The sequence below is a fragment of the Trematomus bernacchii genome, unplaced genomic scaffold (genome assembly GCF_902827165.1).
Source record: "Trematomus bernacchii unplaced genomic scaffold, fTreBer1.1, whole genome shotgun sequence".
Classification (NCBI taxonomy): Eukaryota; Metazoa; Chordata; class Actinopteri; order Perciformes; family Nototheniidae; genus Trematomus; species Trematomus bernacchii.
The window spans coordinates 1506126-1523423 of record NW_022987715.1 but is presented as its reverse complement, the minus strand read 5'-3'; the positions used below and the strand labels follow the sequence as shown (position 1 = coordinate 1523423).

The following is a 17298-nucleotide window of genomic DNA, read 5'->3' as shown; positions in this document are numbered from 1 at the left end:
GTGCCCCATCAAGGACTGCAGGGCTTTCCAACACTATAGTGTGTCATATTATCCAACAGACACATAGGCTACTCCTACTGTCATACCTCTGGCGTCACCACTTATATAAATGGATTATTTGCAGAGACATTAGTGTAATTTACCCACTGTGTGTGTTCCTGTGCGAGTGTGTGAGAGAGAGAGAGAGAGAGAGAGAGAGAGAGAGAGAGAGAGAGAGAGAGAGAGAGAGAGAGAGAGAGAGAGAGAGAGAGAGAGAGAGAGAGAGAGAGAGAGAGAGAGAGAGAGAGAGAGAGAGAGAGAGAGAGAGAGAGACTGCCCCCCACAGCAGCTCGTCATTTTTAGCTCCAGCGCGTGCTGTCTGTCTGGAGTTCAGTTCCGCGCGGTCAGTGTGTGTCTGAGTGTTTGAGTGAGGGTGTCAGCTTGTTGTCAGCATTAGAGGACAGGTTACCGGGGGCGGTGTTGGTTCAGGTGTGGAGGAAATGGTCCCTGCAGGATGGACAGGAACACGGATCCCGGCTGGATGGACCAGAGCACGGGTCCCGGCTGGCTCCCGGTCTGCGCGCTGCTCGCCCTGTTTGTGTGTGAGGTGAGCAGATATATATACCGCTGTCACGGTTTATAGCACGGATTTAGCTCTATAAGCTGCAAAGGACTGGTACTACAAGTATCTTAGAATGACTTGAGTATATCTACTTAGCTACTTTACACCACTGTTACAGGGTCTGTCCTGTTGTAATGTTAGTTTCAGTGAGATTACTCTTGGAGTGTGCAGTGGTGTTTAGTTAACTGTTTCTAAACACTCCTGGATCAAGTCTGATCAACAGTGTGGGTGCTTTTTTTTGTGATGCTTTTTTCAAATGATTTTAACTTAGTTTTTTGAATTCCAGAATAAATTGATGGTAGGCCTACTTGTGGGTTATCTGTCGCCCCTCTTTTTGTTGTTTTCACAGACTCTCTAAATATGCAAATTGATTATCCAACACCAAGTCTTACAGATTGGACAGCCTGTGCAAATGGAAATGTTTCAGAGAGTTATATTTTACTTGGCTGTGGTTTCATCAGATGAGCTGACGGCTATCCTGCCCCTGTGTCACCCTTAGACTGTAACAGAGGAAAGGGGAGAATGTTTTTTCAGAGACTTTTCAGAGGTCTAACAGGCAGTATGAGTATTATGGGGTTGACTGGCTGTCAGCCTTAAGGCGTGCGAGGGTGTTCACATGTTTACTGTGAACGGTGTAGGACAAGTACAACTTTATAAATAGTCTCACTCTGTGGTAACACGGGTACATGGTTCTTATTCCTGCACGTTTCACCAAGTATGAATTTAAACAGCTTCACATTGATTGAAGCGGTTTGAGAAGAGGGTCAGCACGGAGCTTAGAGTATTTGTTTCAGTTCAGATGTAATGTGCAGACAGTCTTTACGTGGCGGTCTGTTTGCTTCATATTATCAGCAGGTCAAAGTCTACACTCATTTGTTTTCATATCATATCATTCAGATCATTCTGTTAATCAGCTCCTTCAGGTAGGGCTGCTCTAGATGTTCCAAAGGAACTGACTTTACCCCCTAAACCCCCAGACCCTCACCAATTAAATTACAAAAAGAAAACTACATTAAAGGGATTCTTTCTAATGTCCCAGACGGGCATCTGGTTTATCTTTGAAGGTAAAAAACCCAAACTGTTACTGCAATAACACGCTTATAGAAATAATCCACCTTTAATATTCTATTGAAACCTATGACCTGTATTAATTGCATTATATCCCCTTTAAAAATGTCATCATAAGGTATAATAAGAGTAAAATGATATACCACCACTTCCTTTTGTTCATCAAAAAGAGTTTTAATAGAGTAGGAATATTATTTAGGATCCTGGCCTGAGGCTGCTGCGACCTCCACAGGGAGAACAGTTCTCTGTGAACCACCTCATGAAACCGCCCCCCCCTGCAGAGCAGCTGGCCCTGGAAGTAACTCAGTGCCATGCATGGAGCACGTCAGCTGTGGTCAGACACGGTATCCACACGGGGCAGTTTCACAGCAAGACATGTCCAAACACGTATAGAAACCTCTCAAACCAGTCCTGCAGCAACCAGCGTATCCACTGACCATCTTTATGCTCAGTATGTGTAGCAAATGTGTTTGATCTTCATATCATGTGAAGGAAAAAAAGTTTGGTTTGGATTGCAGCGTTCATGACTCATTGTAAGTCACATACAACATGTGTTCCTCACTGCTAACATGGACACAGTTGAGAAAACTATGGCACAGTCAGATCTAAAACACATCAAAACTATGGCACAGTCAATGTCTCCAGGTTCTCCAGAACCTCACATCAAAGTCCAGATGTATACTAATGTTTGCTGCTTAATAACTCTTTCGAGCTATATATTTGTTCATGATGTTGTGTTTCTCCCGCAGGTCACTGAAGGTGGACTCTTGAATATTGTGCAGAGACCAGGTAAGGGTCATCTTAAAGCTCACCTATTATGCTATATTAGAACAATATATTATAGGGCCATATCTATACAAAATATGACCCTTAAGTGTTCTGCTCAAAATACCAAACAGATCACCCATTGTAGCATGCCTCATACCCCTCTATTTCAGCCCTGTTACTAAAGTGCTGATTCTGGGTCAGACCCTTTAAATGTAACCGAGCTGCTGCTGGCCACGCCCCTTTGGAGCTGCTGCTGGCCACGCCCCTTTGGAGCTGCTGCTGGCCACGCCCCTTTGGAGCGTCCGCATGCAAGCAGTGAGCTCTGAAGAGAAGGCTGTCTACCAGCAGAAACTCAGCTAAACGCTGCCGTGATTAAACGCCATATCATGTTCCAAACCACATCAAGGATTATTTCTGAAACAGTATGGAGCTCAAACTCTTTCTCTCTCGCGGGTTTACCCCAAGGACAGTACCTTTTATATCCGGCTTCTTTACACATATGTGACCCGCTCTATCGAAATCAGTCGGAAGTCGCATTTTATTTCAAAATAAACGTTGATTTGATAAAAAACTAGTTTTTCGGGGTTCGGGTGTTTTGTTTCATTTTAAATAAACAAAGTCTTGGCTTTCAGAATATGAAACTTTTATTTCCAAAATCACCAGATAAATACATGTTTGAAGCTTGTAAAGGGAAGATGACAGGCACCTCTGGCTCGCACTCTGCTCTTCCGCAGCGGTGCTTCCCCTCCCTCCGGCTGAAATTATGAATGTAAGGCGTATAGTAATCATAGATAACACGGTAGGGTCCGTTACAGTTTGTTTTCATCTGATTTCAAATAAACAAAGTCTTGGCTTTCAGAATATTAAACTTACACAATACACACAAACGCAAAAATACACAAACACTCACACACGTACACACACACACACACACACACTCGTGAGCCAGACCAGTAATCCAAATGAAAATATCTTCCCTCCGTACTACTTTGATAATTTATTAGCCGCTAATAATCAATCAGATTGATGGATTCCAGAGAAGAGGAAACTTTGAAGGCCTTTTTCTCAAAATGATGACTCGGTGACAGTCATTATATAATGTGACATATTTTGCTTAATATTTGGAGTACAACAACAATCCTGATATCATTAGAAAGCTAGGAATCTCCTCTTTCCAACAGTGTAGGCCTATACAACTCAAAATGTGTCTTCGGCTCAATGCGACTGATTTCGATAGAGCAAGTCACATATTCTCTCCAGTACAGCGTTAGCTCTGAGTGTTAGCGATGCTTGCTAATGTAAACACAGACCATATTACTTCCAAAACACATTGTGCATTGTTTCTGATACAGGAACATTTCTGATATGGGATGATAGGTTGGGAGGTGGGCGGGACGTTGCCAGGAGTTCAACGTAAAGCCAGCCCACATTTTAGTAACGTCGTCATGACCGCAGCAAATCTGGATCAGCTCCGTTGTTCCCCTGTTTTTAGAGATGTGTGAGTCTCCTTACACACGGGGGACACATATTTATGTATAAAAGACACAACAACAAGTGCATTTTGCATAATAGGTGACCTTTAAAGTCTTTATCCATGTGTCTCATTAGAAGCCAAACACCAATATCTATAAGATGAACAAGACATGTAGGGCTCAAAGTGGGCCTGTTGTTACAGGTACAAACACAACTTATATTTCTATCGTTAGGTCTGAATTCTGTTTTGTATAATTTGTAGTTCCTTTTGATTGTCGGAATGTCAGATACAAGAAAAAGACAAACATTTGTAGATGAGAGTTATCATTTTTCTCCAAAAGCATCATGATTTACACCTGACTGATGTTTTCCTATCTCAGTCACTGAGTGGCATGTGTGTAAAGAAAAAAACATGACTGACATTAGCTGACTGTTCCAGCAGCAGCAGCAGCAGCAGCAGCAGCAGCAGCAGCAGCAGCAGCAGTCTGTGTCCAAACCCCTGTCTGTAACTCAGAGTCACAGTTAAGGCAGTGGAGTTCCTGCAGATTACCTGATGGTTATGCTTCATGACTAATGGCAATGAGGCTCCCCCACTAATGGAAGCAGAGCCTTGCTGACTTCATGCCTGTCAGAAACTCCCACTAGATAATGGATGAGTTGTCGGTTCAGTATTTAATGCTTGGCAGCTGTGTTGCAGTCTACAAGCATCTATGTGCCAATAGAGAGGGATAGACTGTTTCAGTTATAAATCACGGTTGTGTGTGTGTGTGTGTGTGTGTGTGTGTGTGTGTGTGTGTGTGTGTGTGTGTGTGCGTGCGTGCGTGCGTGCGTGCGTGCGTGCGTGCGTGCGTGCGTGCGTGCGTGCGTGCGTGCGTGCGTGCGTGCGTGTGTCTGTGAGTGGGAACTAGTTTCATACAGTCTGCCCAGGAAGCAGTTTTATAGATCAGGTTTACAGTTAGCTGTGCTTCTGGTTGCTATTAAGTGTCTTCCCTGCATTTCCTCATTGTCTTGTTAAACCACCATCTGCTCACCAGATGAACAGTACTCTATGTATACCAGCCTCATACAACTGGTTTTTACCGTCACTCCAGGATCCCATAACCCCAGGAGGAGTTCTGAAGCTCCTTCTGAACCCTGAAGTGTGAAAACTGGCAGTAGACCAATGACGATCCTAATGTCGACAAAAACAAAGGATCCTAATGCAGAAATAAAGCTAATAAGCAGCAAGCACTACACAGTGAGCAGATGGATAGTTTAATATAATGTGTACTCAGATCTGTTCTCACCACATGTGACACACAGAGGTAGAATCATTTGACAGCCTTCGGTACTCCAACCCCTCAGAAACGTCACGCAAACTAGTTTCTTTTTTAGCATAATTCACCTTAAAGTGTAAAGATTCACTGGTGTCCTGGAGGCCCTAATGTGCACGACACACAATCTAAATCTTACTGCACCTCTGGTTACTGGACTGACCGAAATGTTCCCACTGTTTGTGGGACAAAATTCTTCAATGAGAGAAAGGACAATAGAATATGTAGTCATGAAGCCATATAGATTTGGTAAATGTTTAATAATAATAATTGTTGTGGTTCCGGTAATGTGTGACTCACTGCTGTTCTGTGCAGCTCCTCTCTCCTGTGCACATGGCTTCACAGAGCTGGGCTACTATAACGGCTCAGTCTCCCTCACGGAGTCTGGCTCCCCCTGCCTGAAATGGACAGACTTCCCAGACTACATGCGGCAGTACCCGGGCAGAGGCCTGGGCCCTCACAGCTTCTGCCGGAGCCCGGACCGAGAGGAGCAGCCCTGGTGCTTCATCAGGCAGAGCTCCGGAGCCATCGGCTGGGCCCACTGTGACTGCCACCAGGGTGAGCCGAGGGGCGGGGGGGGTGGGGGGGTGTACATATGAACACATCCATATACAGCTCTGAACAAATGAAGAGTCCACTGCAGCAATATCAGTTTCTCTGGTTTTACTATGTATAGGTATGTGTTTGAGTAAAATTAACCTTTTTTTATTTTATTCTCTAAACTACTGACAACATTTCTCTGTGTTGGAATTTAACAGACACTGGGATGGAATGGCATTTCATAACGGGATAAAATCAAAGTGAATGGCCTGCTGCTGCTGAATGCATGGGGCAAGTGACTGGAAAAGTCACTACATAGTTTCAGATAATAATAATAATAATTCATTCTATTTAGAGGCGCCTTTCAAAGCACCCAAGGACACCTGACAATTCATAAAATATTCTAAAGAAGGGTTTAAGACAGTACAAAAGGACTATAACAGGGAACATGTTGGGAAACAGGAGACATGTAGCACTACAGTGAGTCGGCTGATCTGAACAGGTGGGTTTTGAGGAGGGACGTGGTGATTGTGTCAGACTGTCGGATGTGAAGGGGGAGAGAGTTCCATTGTTTGGGAGCAGCTAAAAGCCTGAGCCCCCATCGTGACTAGGCGTGGGGTCGGGACAGTTAGCAGGCCAGCAGAGGAGGAGCGGAGGGAGAGAGAGGGGGTGTAGGAAATCAGCCAGATAGGTGGGGGCCAGGTTGTGGAGGGCTTTGAATGTGAGCAGGAGGGTTTTGAAGTCTATCTGGTATTTTACAGGTAGCCAATGCAGATGGATGAGGATGGGGGTGATGTGGTCAGAGGATTTGGTGCGGGGGATGATCTGGGCAGCAGAGTTCTGAATGATTTGAAGTTTATTGAGGAGTTTGATGGGAAGGCCTGAGAGCATGGTGTAATGCATGGAGAATCTTTGAATCTCAAAAACGTTGTGTTCTGACTCTGCCACAGGCTGTGAGACACAATCTGCTGCCTCCAGCCTGAGCAACGACCAGTGCAATCAATATTCAAGCTACCAAACCTCTCTCTATGTATTGTAACTGGTTTACTTCATTTGCAGGTGCAGCAAGATTGGTGGGAGGGTCGTCAAGCACCAGCGGACGTGTGGAGGTCTATCTGAATGGCCAGTGGGGGGCAGCATGTGACTCGCACTGGAACGACCGGGATGCCAGCGTCATATGCAGGCAGCTAGGACTGGGGTGAGGGCTCCCACAGGGCACTAATTGTAACCATGGTTGTGAACAGCAATGATTCGCTGCTCACAAAGCAACACAAACAATCCAACTTTTTAGAAGTTCTGGTTTTAGTTTGAATCACTGCTTCTACTTTGGGCCCTTCAGGAGGAATTGGACTGGTTCAACTTGGTTTGCAGTTTAGTTTTAGTTACCACAACACACAACATATACATTCATTTTTCCTCATATCGTCATAGTCATATTGAGGCTGTGTATCCTGTACCACAAAGAGGAATAAATGCCCACACCGGGTTGTATTTGAACTCTCTGCCTCTGCCTCCTTGCTTGGTCGGGCCGCTCAATGGTCAGCTTCACACACGCCCACTCATGTTCCTTAAGCACTTTGGTTTATTGACCTTTTTTATTGTAAAGATCATTATGGTTCATTTATTCTATTCTGAGTAAAATTACCTTCTAGTTGGAGTGAAATGACGTTCGATTGAGAGTAAAATGGCAGTAGAGTTGTTTTTAATATAAACTACATAGAGTAAATAACCATTAAGCAGAGTCAAATCTAAGCACATAATAGAGTAAAATGAACTCTAAAAATACAACTCTGAACAAAGAGTACATTTGACTCTATATAGGTTGGGAATATTTTTAGAGTAAAATTTTCTTCAATTTGAGTCAATTTTACTCAGAGAAATGTACTGTGTTAGTAACAGGTCTGATTATAGTTATAGTTACAAAACACATTCTTATCAAATCAGATGGGAAATACTGCTGCTCTCTAAAATCCAACAGGAACAGACGCATATCAATATATCTTTGCACTGTCTCCTTAACAAGATTAGAATAAAACCAGAATCCTTGCCATCCCTGCTCAGGGACATCAGTGGGGGACATGGTGTTGCTAAGGAGCCACAGAGATGGCACTTGAATGAGTGTGATTATCAGCTGGCTGCTGGTTTCTCTCCCACAGGCCTCTTATGGTGCCAGAGATTATTGAGAGTGAATAAAAGTAATGTTCTGCCTTTCACTGACACAATATAGTGTCAGTGACACTGCATGCTTTCCAATGAGAGGGGGGGGTACAGGCTATCAGGCGATGACAGGAATGATGCTGATCAGACAGGGAGTCACCAGCTGTCAGGGAGCGAGCATCTCTTTTCCTTGTTTTTCAGTGGAGTTTGTTTTGTTCTGTCTTGGGAAAATCTAAGGATTTCAACATTTGTGAGAGCAGTGATAATAATAATAATGATGTAGGAGCCTTAGCCTAGAACTAAAGCTTATATGTGATGGTGTTTTAACTCCCGGGAATGTCTTGGCTGATGCGCTGTACTGTGTGTACATGTATATGAATGTTTGTGTTGTTGTTGTTTTAATGAAGAATCGGAAGGCTCTTTATCAGGTGCAGAATAATCCATTTATTTTCCATTGTTGTGCATTGTGAAAGTAGAGTCCATTTCCATTCAATATTCATTCGACAAACAACCTGTGTGGTACACACACTCGTGTATGGCGGTCGAAAACCATTTGCCCTTCCAGGGTCAGACACACCCGATCATTTGACAACACACATTAAACACCTGTGCCCTAGGTAATAGGACAGCGACACCCAATGGCACACAGTGAACAACATCAATCGTTGACGACTTCAACCCAAACAGAACACTTAATTGAAATGGCTCTTACAAATGATAACTTATATAGTGCCTTTCATAAACCCAAGGCCAGTGCTGTGATTGCAATAAGCTTAATATGTACATATGTATAATACTGTGAAGTCTTTCTAACTGTGAGTGTGTCTCTGTCCCTGCAGTGAGATCGGCACAGCGCTGCAGCACTCATACTTCGGCCCGGGGACCGTCTTCCACTATGAGCGTCTGGGTTGCCGTGGTAATGAGAATTCCCTAATGGAGTGCCGGAGCAGGAAGTTTGTCACCAGCGACTGCAACCATGGTAACGAAGCAGGGGTGATTTGTGCTGAACCTGAAGGTGAGACCTCAGGTTATTCAAACAAATCCATCACTGATGAACACTAACAGGTGTATTGTGGATATAACTAAGTAAGGGATAATGTGCAGCGAGGCGGTCATAATGGGGAAATGGGGAGTAGCCCGAAGGCTTATCACACATACTCAGTGTTGGGACTAACGCGTTACAAACTAACGCGTTACTGTAACGCAACTACCTTTTGCGGTAACTAATAACGTTACTAGTTACCTATTCCCATTCAGTAACGCCGTTATAGTTACTGTGATTTAAATGGGTGCGTTACTGCGTTACATTATGTGATCCAACTGAACCGAATCTCCCTGCGGATGTAATTTACAGGCGAATACAGTGATGTCCTCTCACAGTACCATGGAAAAGTGAAAGTGACCAGAGAGGAGTGATGATTGGTTAACGCGGGGTAACATTTCAGAGTAAGCCAATCAGAGACAGAGTTGGGCGGGTCTTGCCTTATGGGGAAAATACACAGACACACAAACACTTGCTAACACACACACATACACGGCAACGCCCACCACCAGCACACACACACACAATGGCAGATGCAAGTATCAGTAACATTTATAACCACTATTTTCAATTTGTGGGGATAAAGGACGCAACAAATATTACGGTCAAATGTAAACTGTATGCAGGACAGAAAGCATTGTCCACATCGAATAACAGCAATGCCAATCTCCTGAAGCACCTAACTAATGTACATGGGGCTATAAAACTAGTCGCCAAAGACCCCACCGTCTCAACCACTGGCAGTGACCCAGATGGAGCAACACCATCTAAACAGCCAAAAAACGATTTTTTAAAATCGCCACATGTCACCCAGAGTCAACTAAACAGATTGATTGCCAGGTATGTTGTTGAGAAGGCTACAAAGATGCCTGTCAAAATGTCTAAACATATCTTTTGTGTTTTATATTTCATAATGATAATTGCTACAATGATGGGGAGTTGTCTTTTCTCTTACTGTGCCACAGAACAACACAAAAACTTGTATTTTTATTGTTATTATTTTTAAAGTTAAGTAAAGTAACTTGTTACTAGTTACTTTTATAATTTAGTAACTAATAAAGTAACTAGTTACTTTTTTGAGAGCAGTAACTATAACTATTACTAGTTACTTTTTTAAAGTAACTTGCCCAACACTGCACATACCAAACGTATTAACGACTCGACTCCCAATATTAAGCGAAATGATTGTATTGACTTTAAAATCATCGTATTTCTTCCATTAAGAAAGAATGCACAATATATATATGGTATGATATGGCGTTTAATCACGGCAGCATTTAGCTGCATCTGAGCAGAGCAGACAGCTTGTCACAGAACTCACAGTGTGCCTGGTGCTCAAAAGGGGGCGGGGCCAGCAGAGAATCAGCCATTCTCTAACAGGGCTGAAATAGAGGGATATGAGGGATGTCTAAAATGCATGATGATGTTTGGTATTTTGAGCAAAACATATCATAGACAAGTTTTTTATATATTTGTATATATCTGAGACCCATAATATATGCCTAAAAATAGCATGATAGGAGATCTTTAAGGCATTGCACACGTTTCAAGTACAAATTATTAGTTTCCAGTATGGCCCATATCAGATTAAAAAATATTACATTTATGCAGGGCCACCCCTCCCTACAGGCCAATCACGCAAGCTGCATGGGGACCCGCCTTGCGCAGGGGGCCCTGCGCAAAGGGCCTCAGCTGCTGTGCGCAGTTCTCCGTGCAGTTCTCCGTGCAGCTAACCCTTGGCTTACATAACAGTTACAGTTTACAGCCTAAAAAACATGGAGCATTTTTTCCCCTTTTATTTCATTTTTATGTCAATTTGCACATTTCATGGTGATGCTCAGCCTCTCCCCTTAATTCCTAACAGTCATCATCATGTCAACCACAACACAGATAAATACTGATAGAAATGTGTGTGTAGTTGTTGATACATTGCTGACAGAGGGAACGCCGGGTTACGTATTGTAACCCTTGTTATATTAACACAGGCGGAGCCCTCTACTGGACTCTATGGGTACTACCTTATCATGCAAGCATTCACCTACTGAGATTTCTATAGACTTAGCTGGCCCCGGGGCGGGCCTACCTGAATGCGTGCGCATCTCACTTCCGTATAAAAGGAGGCCTCGCCTCCTGACCACCATCCTACACCACTCTTCAGCGAGCGGTATAGGACAGACAGTGCCCCCAAGGTAGAGGGCTCGCAAAAAAGTGTGCTCAAAAAACAGTGCTGAGGACTCCCCTGCGTCAGCCTTTAGGCAGACAGAGAAAGTCCGCAGCCCTGTATGGGTTCACTATGCACTCTCTCTCCTGAGTCCCTAAAGAGCACGGGGAGAGCGCAAGTGCCCCCTATGTCCCCCCACTCAGCCACTGACCCCGTGCAGAGTGTATATAGACTATAGTATGGAGGGCTCCTACCCGCCGGGAGGCGAGGGGAGCCCTCCAGCCCTGTAAGGGCCCAGAACACCTTACGTCACCCCGCGACCCTCCAGGGGTCCGGAGAAATGTAAGGGCATTTACGCCCGGGGAGAGGGTCAGATGCCCAGCTGTAATAGACATGTCAACTTGATGCTCTGCTCACGGATGAGCATACAAAACTGTTAAGATGATGACCTTACGTGTGTAAATATATTTTTTTCTTTGTGGGGGTCTGCCCCCAAAAAACAGTTTTAAGTCCTGAGAAAGTCAAATAAGACGGTGTGTAAAACTACACTGCCCACTGCCCAGACAAAAAAAAGTAACCACTTTGATTGAACTAGGCCAGTAGGTAAGGACATTCCACTGGATAATAACTGAAGTATAAAAGAATGCATGACTGAAGTGATGGAGACCATGTTTGAAGGCAAACAAAAAGAGGAAATAACAGGTCAAATCAAGCAAATCCCCCTCTCAGATTCCACAGCAACCAGAAGAACATAAATACTGGCTGGTGATTTGATGAATCAGCTTTGTGATGGAATAAAAAATGCACAGTGCATTTCCTTAGCTGTGGATGAGTCCACTGACACCACTGACAATGCTCAGTTGCTGGTGTTTGTGAGTTTTTATGATGAGGCAAAGGGGGAGTTTGTTGAAGATGTGTTGGGCCTGACGAACCTTAGTGGACACACAAGGGGGCAAGACATTTATAAAGCAATAATGGGAATGCTGGATGAAAGAGGGTGCAGCTGCCTTTATTCATAACTGTGCAGCTCTTACACTGCGACTCTGAGGGATCAAGCACAGACACAATAACAATGAAAACTGCTGCATACAGATTATTTTAGTTTTTGCAACCTTGTGTTAAGAATCTTGTTGCAATTGTTTAAAAGTTTGAATGACCGTAATAAACGGACCTTTGTCTTATTGAAACATTTTTTTTGGACCTTTAAGATTTGTATTTGAGTACCCCTGGTCTAGGAGATCATCAACCTCCCAAAGCTGCCACTACCAAAAACTGCTCTGGAGATGTTGTCATTTCTCCATGAAAAAGAGTTACAGGACTGTACCCAAATCTTTGGATTGCCCTCCGCATTGCAGTAACTCTTCCTGTTACAGTTGCGTCTGCTGAGAGAAGCTTTTCAAAACTCAAGCTTATGAAGACATACCTCCGGTCGCCAATGGGACAAGAACGCTTAGGTGGCCTGGCTATCATAAGCATCGACGCACAGTTGGCACCGCAGCTGTCATACGATGACCTTGTTGATGACTTTGCATCCAGGAAATGCAGACGTGTTCACTTGTAAACGCATACTGAAAGACATACATGCACATTGACCTGACTGTATAAATATGTTACTGTGTTGTTAATAATTTAAAAAAATTTGCAAACTACTTAGTCTCCCAACATTTTTTTTAATCCAAACTACTTGGTGTCAAAAAAGTTTTTTGGGGGGGGCCTCATCACACAATCTCGCTTGGGGCCTCAAGTTGGCCAGGGGCGGCCCTGCATTTATGTATTCTAATTATTAATTCATTAATGTCAATGTTGCACTTGGTAAAGGTAGATATTATTTAAATTACTTGATATTCTGCTGAGTAGCTTAACATAATAATACATAATGATTCATAAGTTGCTTGTATTATAAATCCATACCTACAAATTAGCTAGTCACTAAATCTGTAAAGAAATGTAGTGGAGTAAAAAGTAAAAAAAATGCCACCAAAATGTAGTAAAGTAGAAGTATGAAGAAGCATAACAGGAAAGTACTCAAGTGAAGTACAAGTACCACAAAATGTTACTTAAGTACAGTACTTGAGTAAATGTACTTAGTTACATCCGCCGCCCAGCACACAAACATACACATAAGAAAACAGATGAGACGGCAGCATGATGCATCTGCTCACTGAGTGTGATAGACAGTGGTTTAAAGTAACTAAGTACATTTACTCAAGTACTGTACTTAAGTAAAATGTTGAGAGACTTGTACTTTACTTGAGTATTTCAATCTTTTGCTACTTTGTACTTCTACTCCTCTACAGCAGGGGTTCCCAAACTTTTCAGCCCGTGACCCCCAAAATAACAGTGCCAGAGACTGGCGACCCCTGTCGCGGGAATATCTCCGCAATGGAGCGAGCTTAAGTTTAAAACAATTGATAAAAAAAAAAATGTCAATTTGGGAACCCCTGCTCTACAGTTCAGAGGTACATGGTGTACTTTGACTCCACTACATTAATACCTTTAGTTACTTTACAGATGTGGATGAATCATGTGAAATATAATCAAGTGTTAAATCAGACTTTAGTTCCACCTGGAGTAAATCCACAAGCTACCCTGCAGTATACAAAGTCATTCAAACTAGCTGCACCTTTACCAGCTTTGAGAACACTTTCATGATCAATCATTATAAAACATATCATATATATTATTCTGAAATGGACCAATCTGCACAATTACTACTTTTACTGTCGCTACTTTAACTATATTTTGATGAGAATACTTTTCTACTTTTACTTGAGTAACTTTTTTGAATGCAGGAGTTTTACTGTAACAGAGTATTCCTACACTCTGATACTTCTACTTTACTTTAAGTACAAGATCTGAGTACTTCTCCCACCTCTGGTGATAGAGCTTGGGCCTCTTTGGAGTCATAACTGTCCTGACAGGGTCTCAGTTTGCAGGCTCTGAAATGTCTCCTGTGGTCTTGGCTCAGTTGTTGCTTCACTTTGTTCCTCAGGCACTGGCCTCCCTTTGAGGCTGGTGGGGGGCCTGGAGGACTTTGAGGGCCGTGTGGAGGTGTACAGGGACGGCAGGTGGGGAACCATCTGCGATGACCGCTGGGATGACATTGATGCTGAGGTGGTGTGCCGCCAGCTGGGCCTGGGGTAAGAAACCCCTGCTGTGCTCCTGCATCACCTAATGGCCTCTGTCCTCCGTTCTCAGCTTCAGTCTGAATAAATGCTACACAGAAAAGCCAGGAGGTAAACCTGCCTACAGACACAAGCAGCAATCATACACTTACTGTATCAATATATTGTGAACAAAATAGCAGTGTCTAAATCAAAAATGAATATCTGATACACTTCATGACAATGATGAGCAACACTTTATTTGATCCGTTTTTACTCTTAAACTCAACTATCTTACTGAGCAGTGGAATGAGAAATATAAATGACAGATAGAAAAAACTCAATGTAAATGTAGACTATTGAAACATTTAACTGAAGAGAAACCACAAACAGAATAATTATAAGAACACTGTGAAACCATCAGGAAAATAATATTTTCTCCTTAAACCTGTACCGTATTCTCATGAGGTAGTTACATATTACATATTTTAGCATATATATTATTGATATATCTCCCCTTGCCCCAATGTATTCTATAGTTCCCTATTCACCAAACCATGCATTAAGACAACTCAGGACAGACTTTCATGCAGTTTAAATTATTCAGTTCTCCGTTCTAGCAGCTATATTTGGCATTGTAACATATTTGCACAACTACACAAACCGAGATGTGGAATGTTTTTATATTTTGTTTGCTGTGTACAGTGTTTATGGTGGTCTGTGATTCCCCCATCGCTGACAGAGTAGAAACATCAGGATGCAAAAACAAATATTGTTATATATTGTTAAATCTCTTTAATATAGTACTGTGAACAACAGTATATTACGCACTAAGTAGCATTTACCCTCATATTTTAATATTTACATATTTCATGTGTTGTCACCTTGTGGCATTTTTTTTTCCTGACCAACAGGGGCGTGGCCAAGGCGTGGACATGGGCCCACTTCGGCCAGGGGGCAGGTCCCATCTTCCTGGATGGGGTTGAGTGTTCAGGCAATGAGCTCTCCCTGGAGGAGTGTCCTCATAACATGTGGGAGAGACACAACTGTGACCACATGGAGGATGCAGGGGTCTCCTGCAACCCTCACACAGGTCAGAGAACACACACTGTCATCAGACTGGGATCAATCCTGTCCATCAAAATATAGTTAAAGTAGCGACAGTAAAAGTAGTGATTGTTTTCTGAATGGTCCATTTCAGAATAATAGATCTGATATGTTTTATAATGATTGATCATTAAAGTGTTCTCAAAGCTGGTAAAGGTGCAGCTAGTTTGAATGATTTTGTATACTGCAGGGTAGCTTGTGAATTTACTCCAGGTGGAACTAAAGTCTGATTTAAGACTTGATTATATTTCACATCATTCATCCAGATCTGTAAAGTAACTAAAGGGATTAAATACATGTAGTGGAGGAAAAGTACACCAGTTACCTCTGAACTGTTGTGGGGTAGAAGCACAAAGTAGCAAAAAATGAAATACTCAAGTAAAGTACAGGTCCCTTAAAATTGTATTTAAGTACTGTACTTGAGTACATGTACTTAGTTACTTTTCACCACTGTATACCAACGAAAGAAAAGGTTAGAAAACAGCATAATTTCTACTGAGGGTATATACGCAGTAACCCTTGCTGTGATAGAAGAGCTAACTCAAAGGTGATTGAAGCAGCTATAGGTGTCCCAAACGAGAGTTGTGATTGGCTGGTAGAGAATCCTAGGAACTGTTCTCTGCAGGGTTGGGTACACAAGTTGTTAAGGTCACATGTGAGTCATTAGTTCATGGCTGTCATTAAAGAGTCCCATGATGTGAAGTGGGCCAGCGAGGAGATGTCAGGACTGCAATGCTCTGTTCACACAACAGACTGCCCTGACTCTTCTTTTTAGAGTTCTAGTGTAGAGAATAGGAGAGCTGACGGCAACAATCAGCTTTCTCTCCTCCTCATCTGCTCTGTAACGTTGTGGAGTGGAGGGGAAAACAGATGAAGAAGCCTGTAAAGGCTGTTGCTGCTTCGGGGCTACTTTTGAATCTTGTGTCGTGCTGATCTGCACCAGGATGTTGTGAAAATCAGAATCAGAATATCTTTATTGTCGTCATACATAGGTATAACGAAATTGTGTTGGCATCTCTAACTGCAGTAATCAAATGGACACAAATAAATAAAAACAGTGATAAAAGCAGAGGTAGCAGCCATGACAATGCACTGCAATAACATTAAATGTCAATTTACATATTTACTAGGGCTGTCAAGTTAACGCGTTAATAACAACAACAAAACAAAAAAAATGTAACGCCACTAATTATTTGAACGTGCGATTAACACATATAATATATATAACTTTGGTGAGCCCTCTGCTTTTCACTTCAGTTGCATCTGACTTATCTTCTGACTGACAATCCTCCCATATTGTGATCTTAAATCTGAATCTGTTGCTCTGTGTGTCAGCAGACGGTGCGGTGCGCCTGGTGGGGGCAGACAGTCCCTGGGAGGGCCGGGTGGAGATCTACCATCAGGGGGAATGGGGCACAGTGTGTGATGACAGCTGGACTGAAGTCAACGCCCGGGTGGTGTGCAGGCAGCTGGGCTTCAGGTCAGTGCAGCACCATGCTACACCTCTGGGCCTCAGGACACGTGTACTACCCTGTGAGCTGATATCAAGATAAAGTAAAGATGCAATCAAGCACTGAGGAAATAACATGAGAGTAATGTTTTAAACCCCAAAGATTGAATAACAAACTGACATGTTTGCTATTCTCAGAGCCTTAAAAGTCCATCCATTTCCCCCTTATCTGGTGGAAGCAGGCTAAGTAAGCTAGTCTTTGTGCCCCCCAGCCCCGCCTCACCAGCCAGCATGTTCAGGGTCTGCACAGGGGTCTTCTCAGAGTTGAATGTGCCTGGGATACCTCCTCAGATATGAGTCTATAAAGCGTCCTGATCAAATGCCCAAACAAGCTAAAATGGCTCCTTCCAATGCAGTGCAGGCATTTATTCTCAGTCCTGCATCCTTACTTCCTACCTCAGCCTTCTAAATTCCTTATCAGACCTTAAGAAACCCTGCAGGGGAATTTAACAGA

The 17298-nt window shown here is 43.0% G+C and overlaps 1 protein-coding gene across 1 annotated transcript in view; it reads left to right on the top strand.

The window, feature by feature from the left end:
- The first annotated feature begins 339 nt into the window (after positions 1-339).
- si:ch211-51a6.2 (neurotrypsin) overlaps positions 340-17298 on the top strand; it is a 43246-nt gene continuing 26287 nt past the window's right edge. Inside the window, exons 1-8 of the mRNA XM_034142183.1 lie at positions 340-586; positions 2419-2458; positions 5539-5781; positions 6823-6961; positions 8760-8935; positions 14116-14263; positions 15142-15320; positions 16673-16814. Coding sequence (XP_033998074.1) covers positions 494-586; positions 2419-2458; positions 5539-5781; positions 6823-6961; positions 8760-8935; positions 14116-14263; positions 15142-15320; positions 16673-16814 — 1160 coding nt within the window. The 5' untranslated portion in view covers positions 340-493. The remainder of the gene's footprint in view (positions 587-2418; positions 2459-5538; positions 5782-6822; positions 6962-8759; positions 8936-14115; positions 14264-15141; positions 15321-16672; positions 16815-17298) is intronic.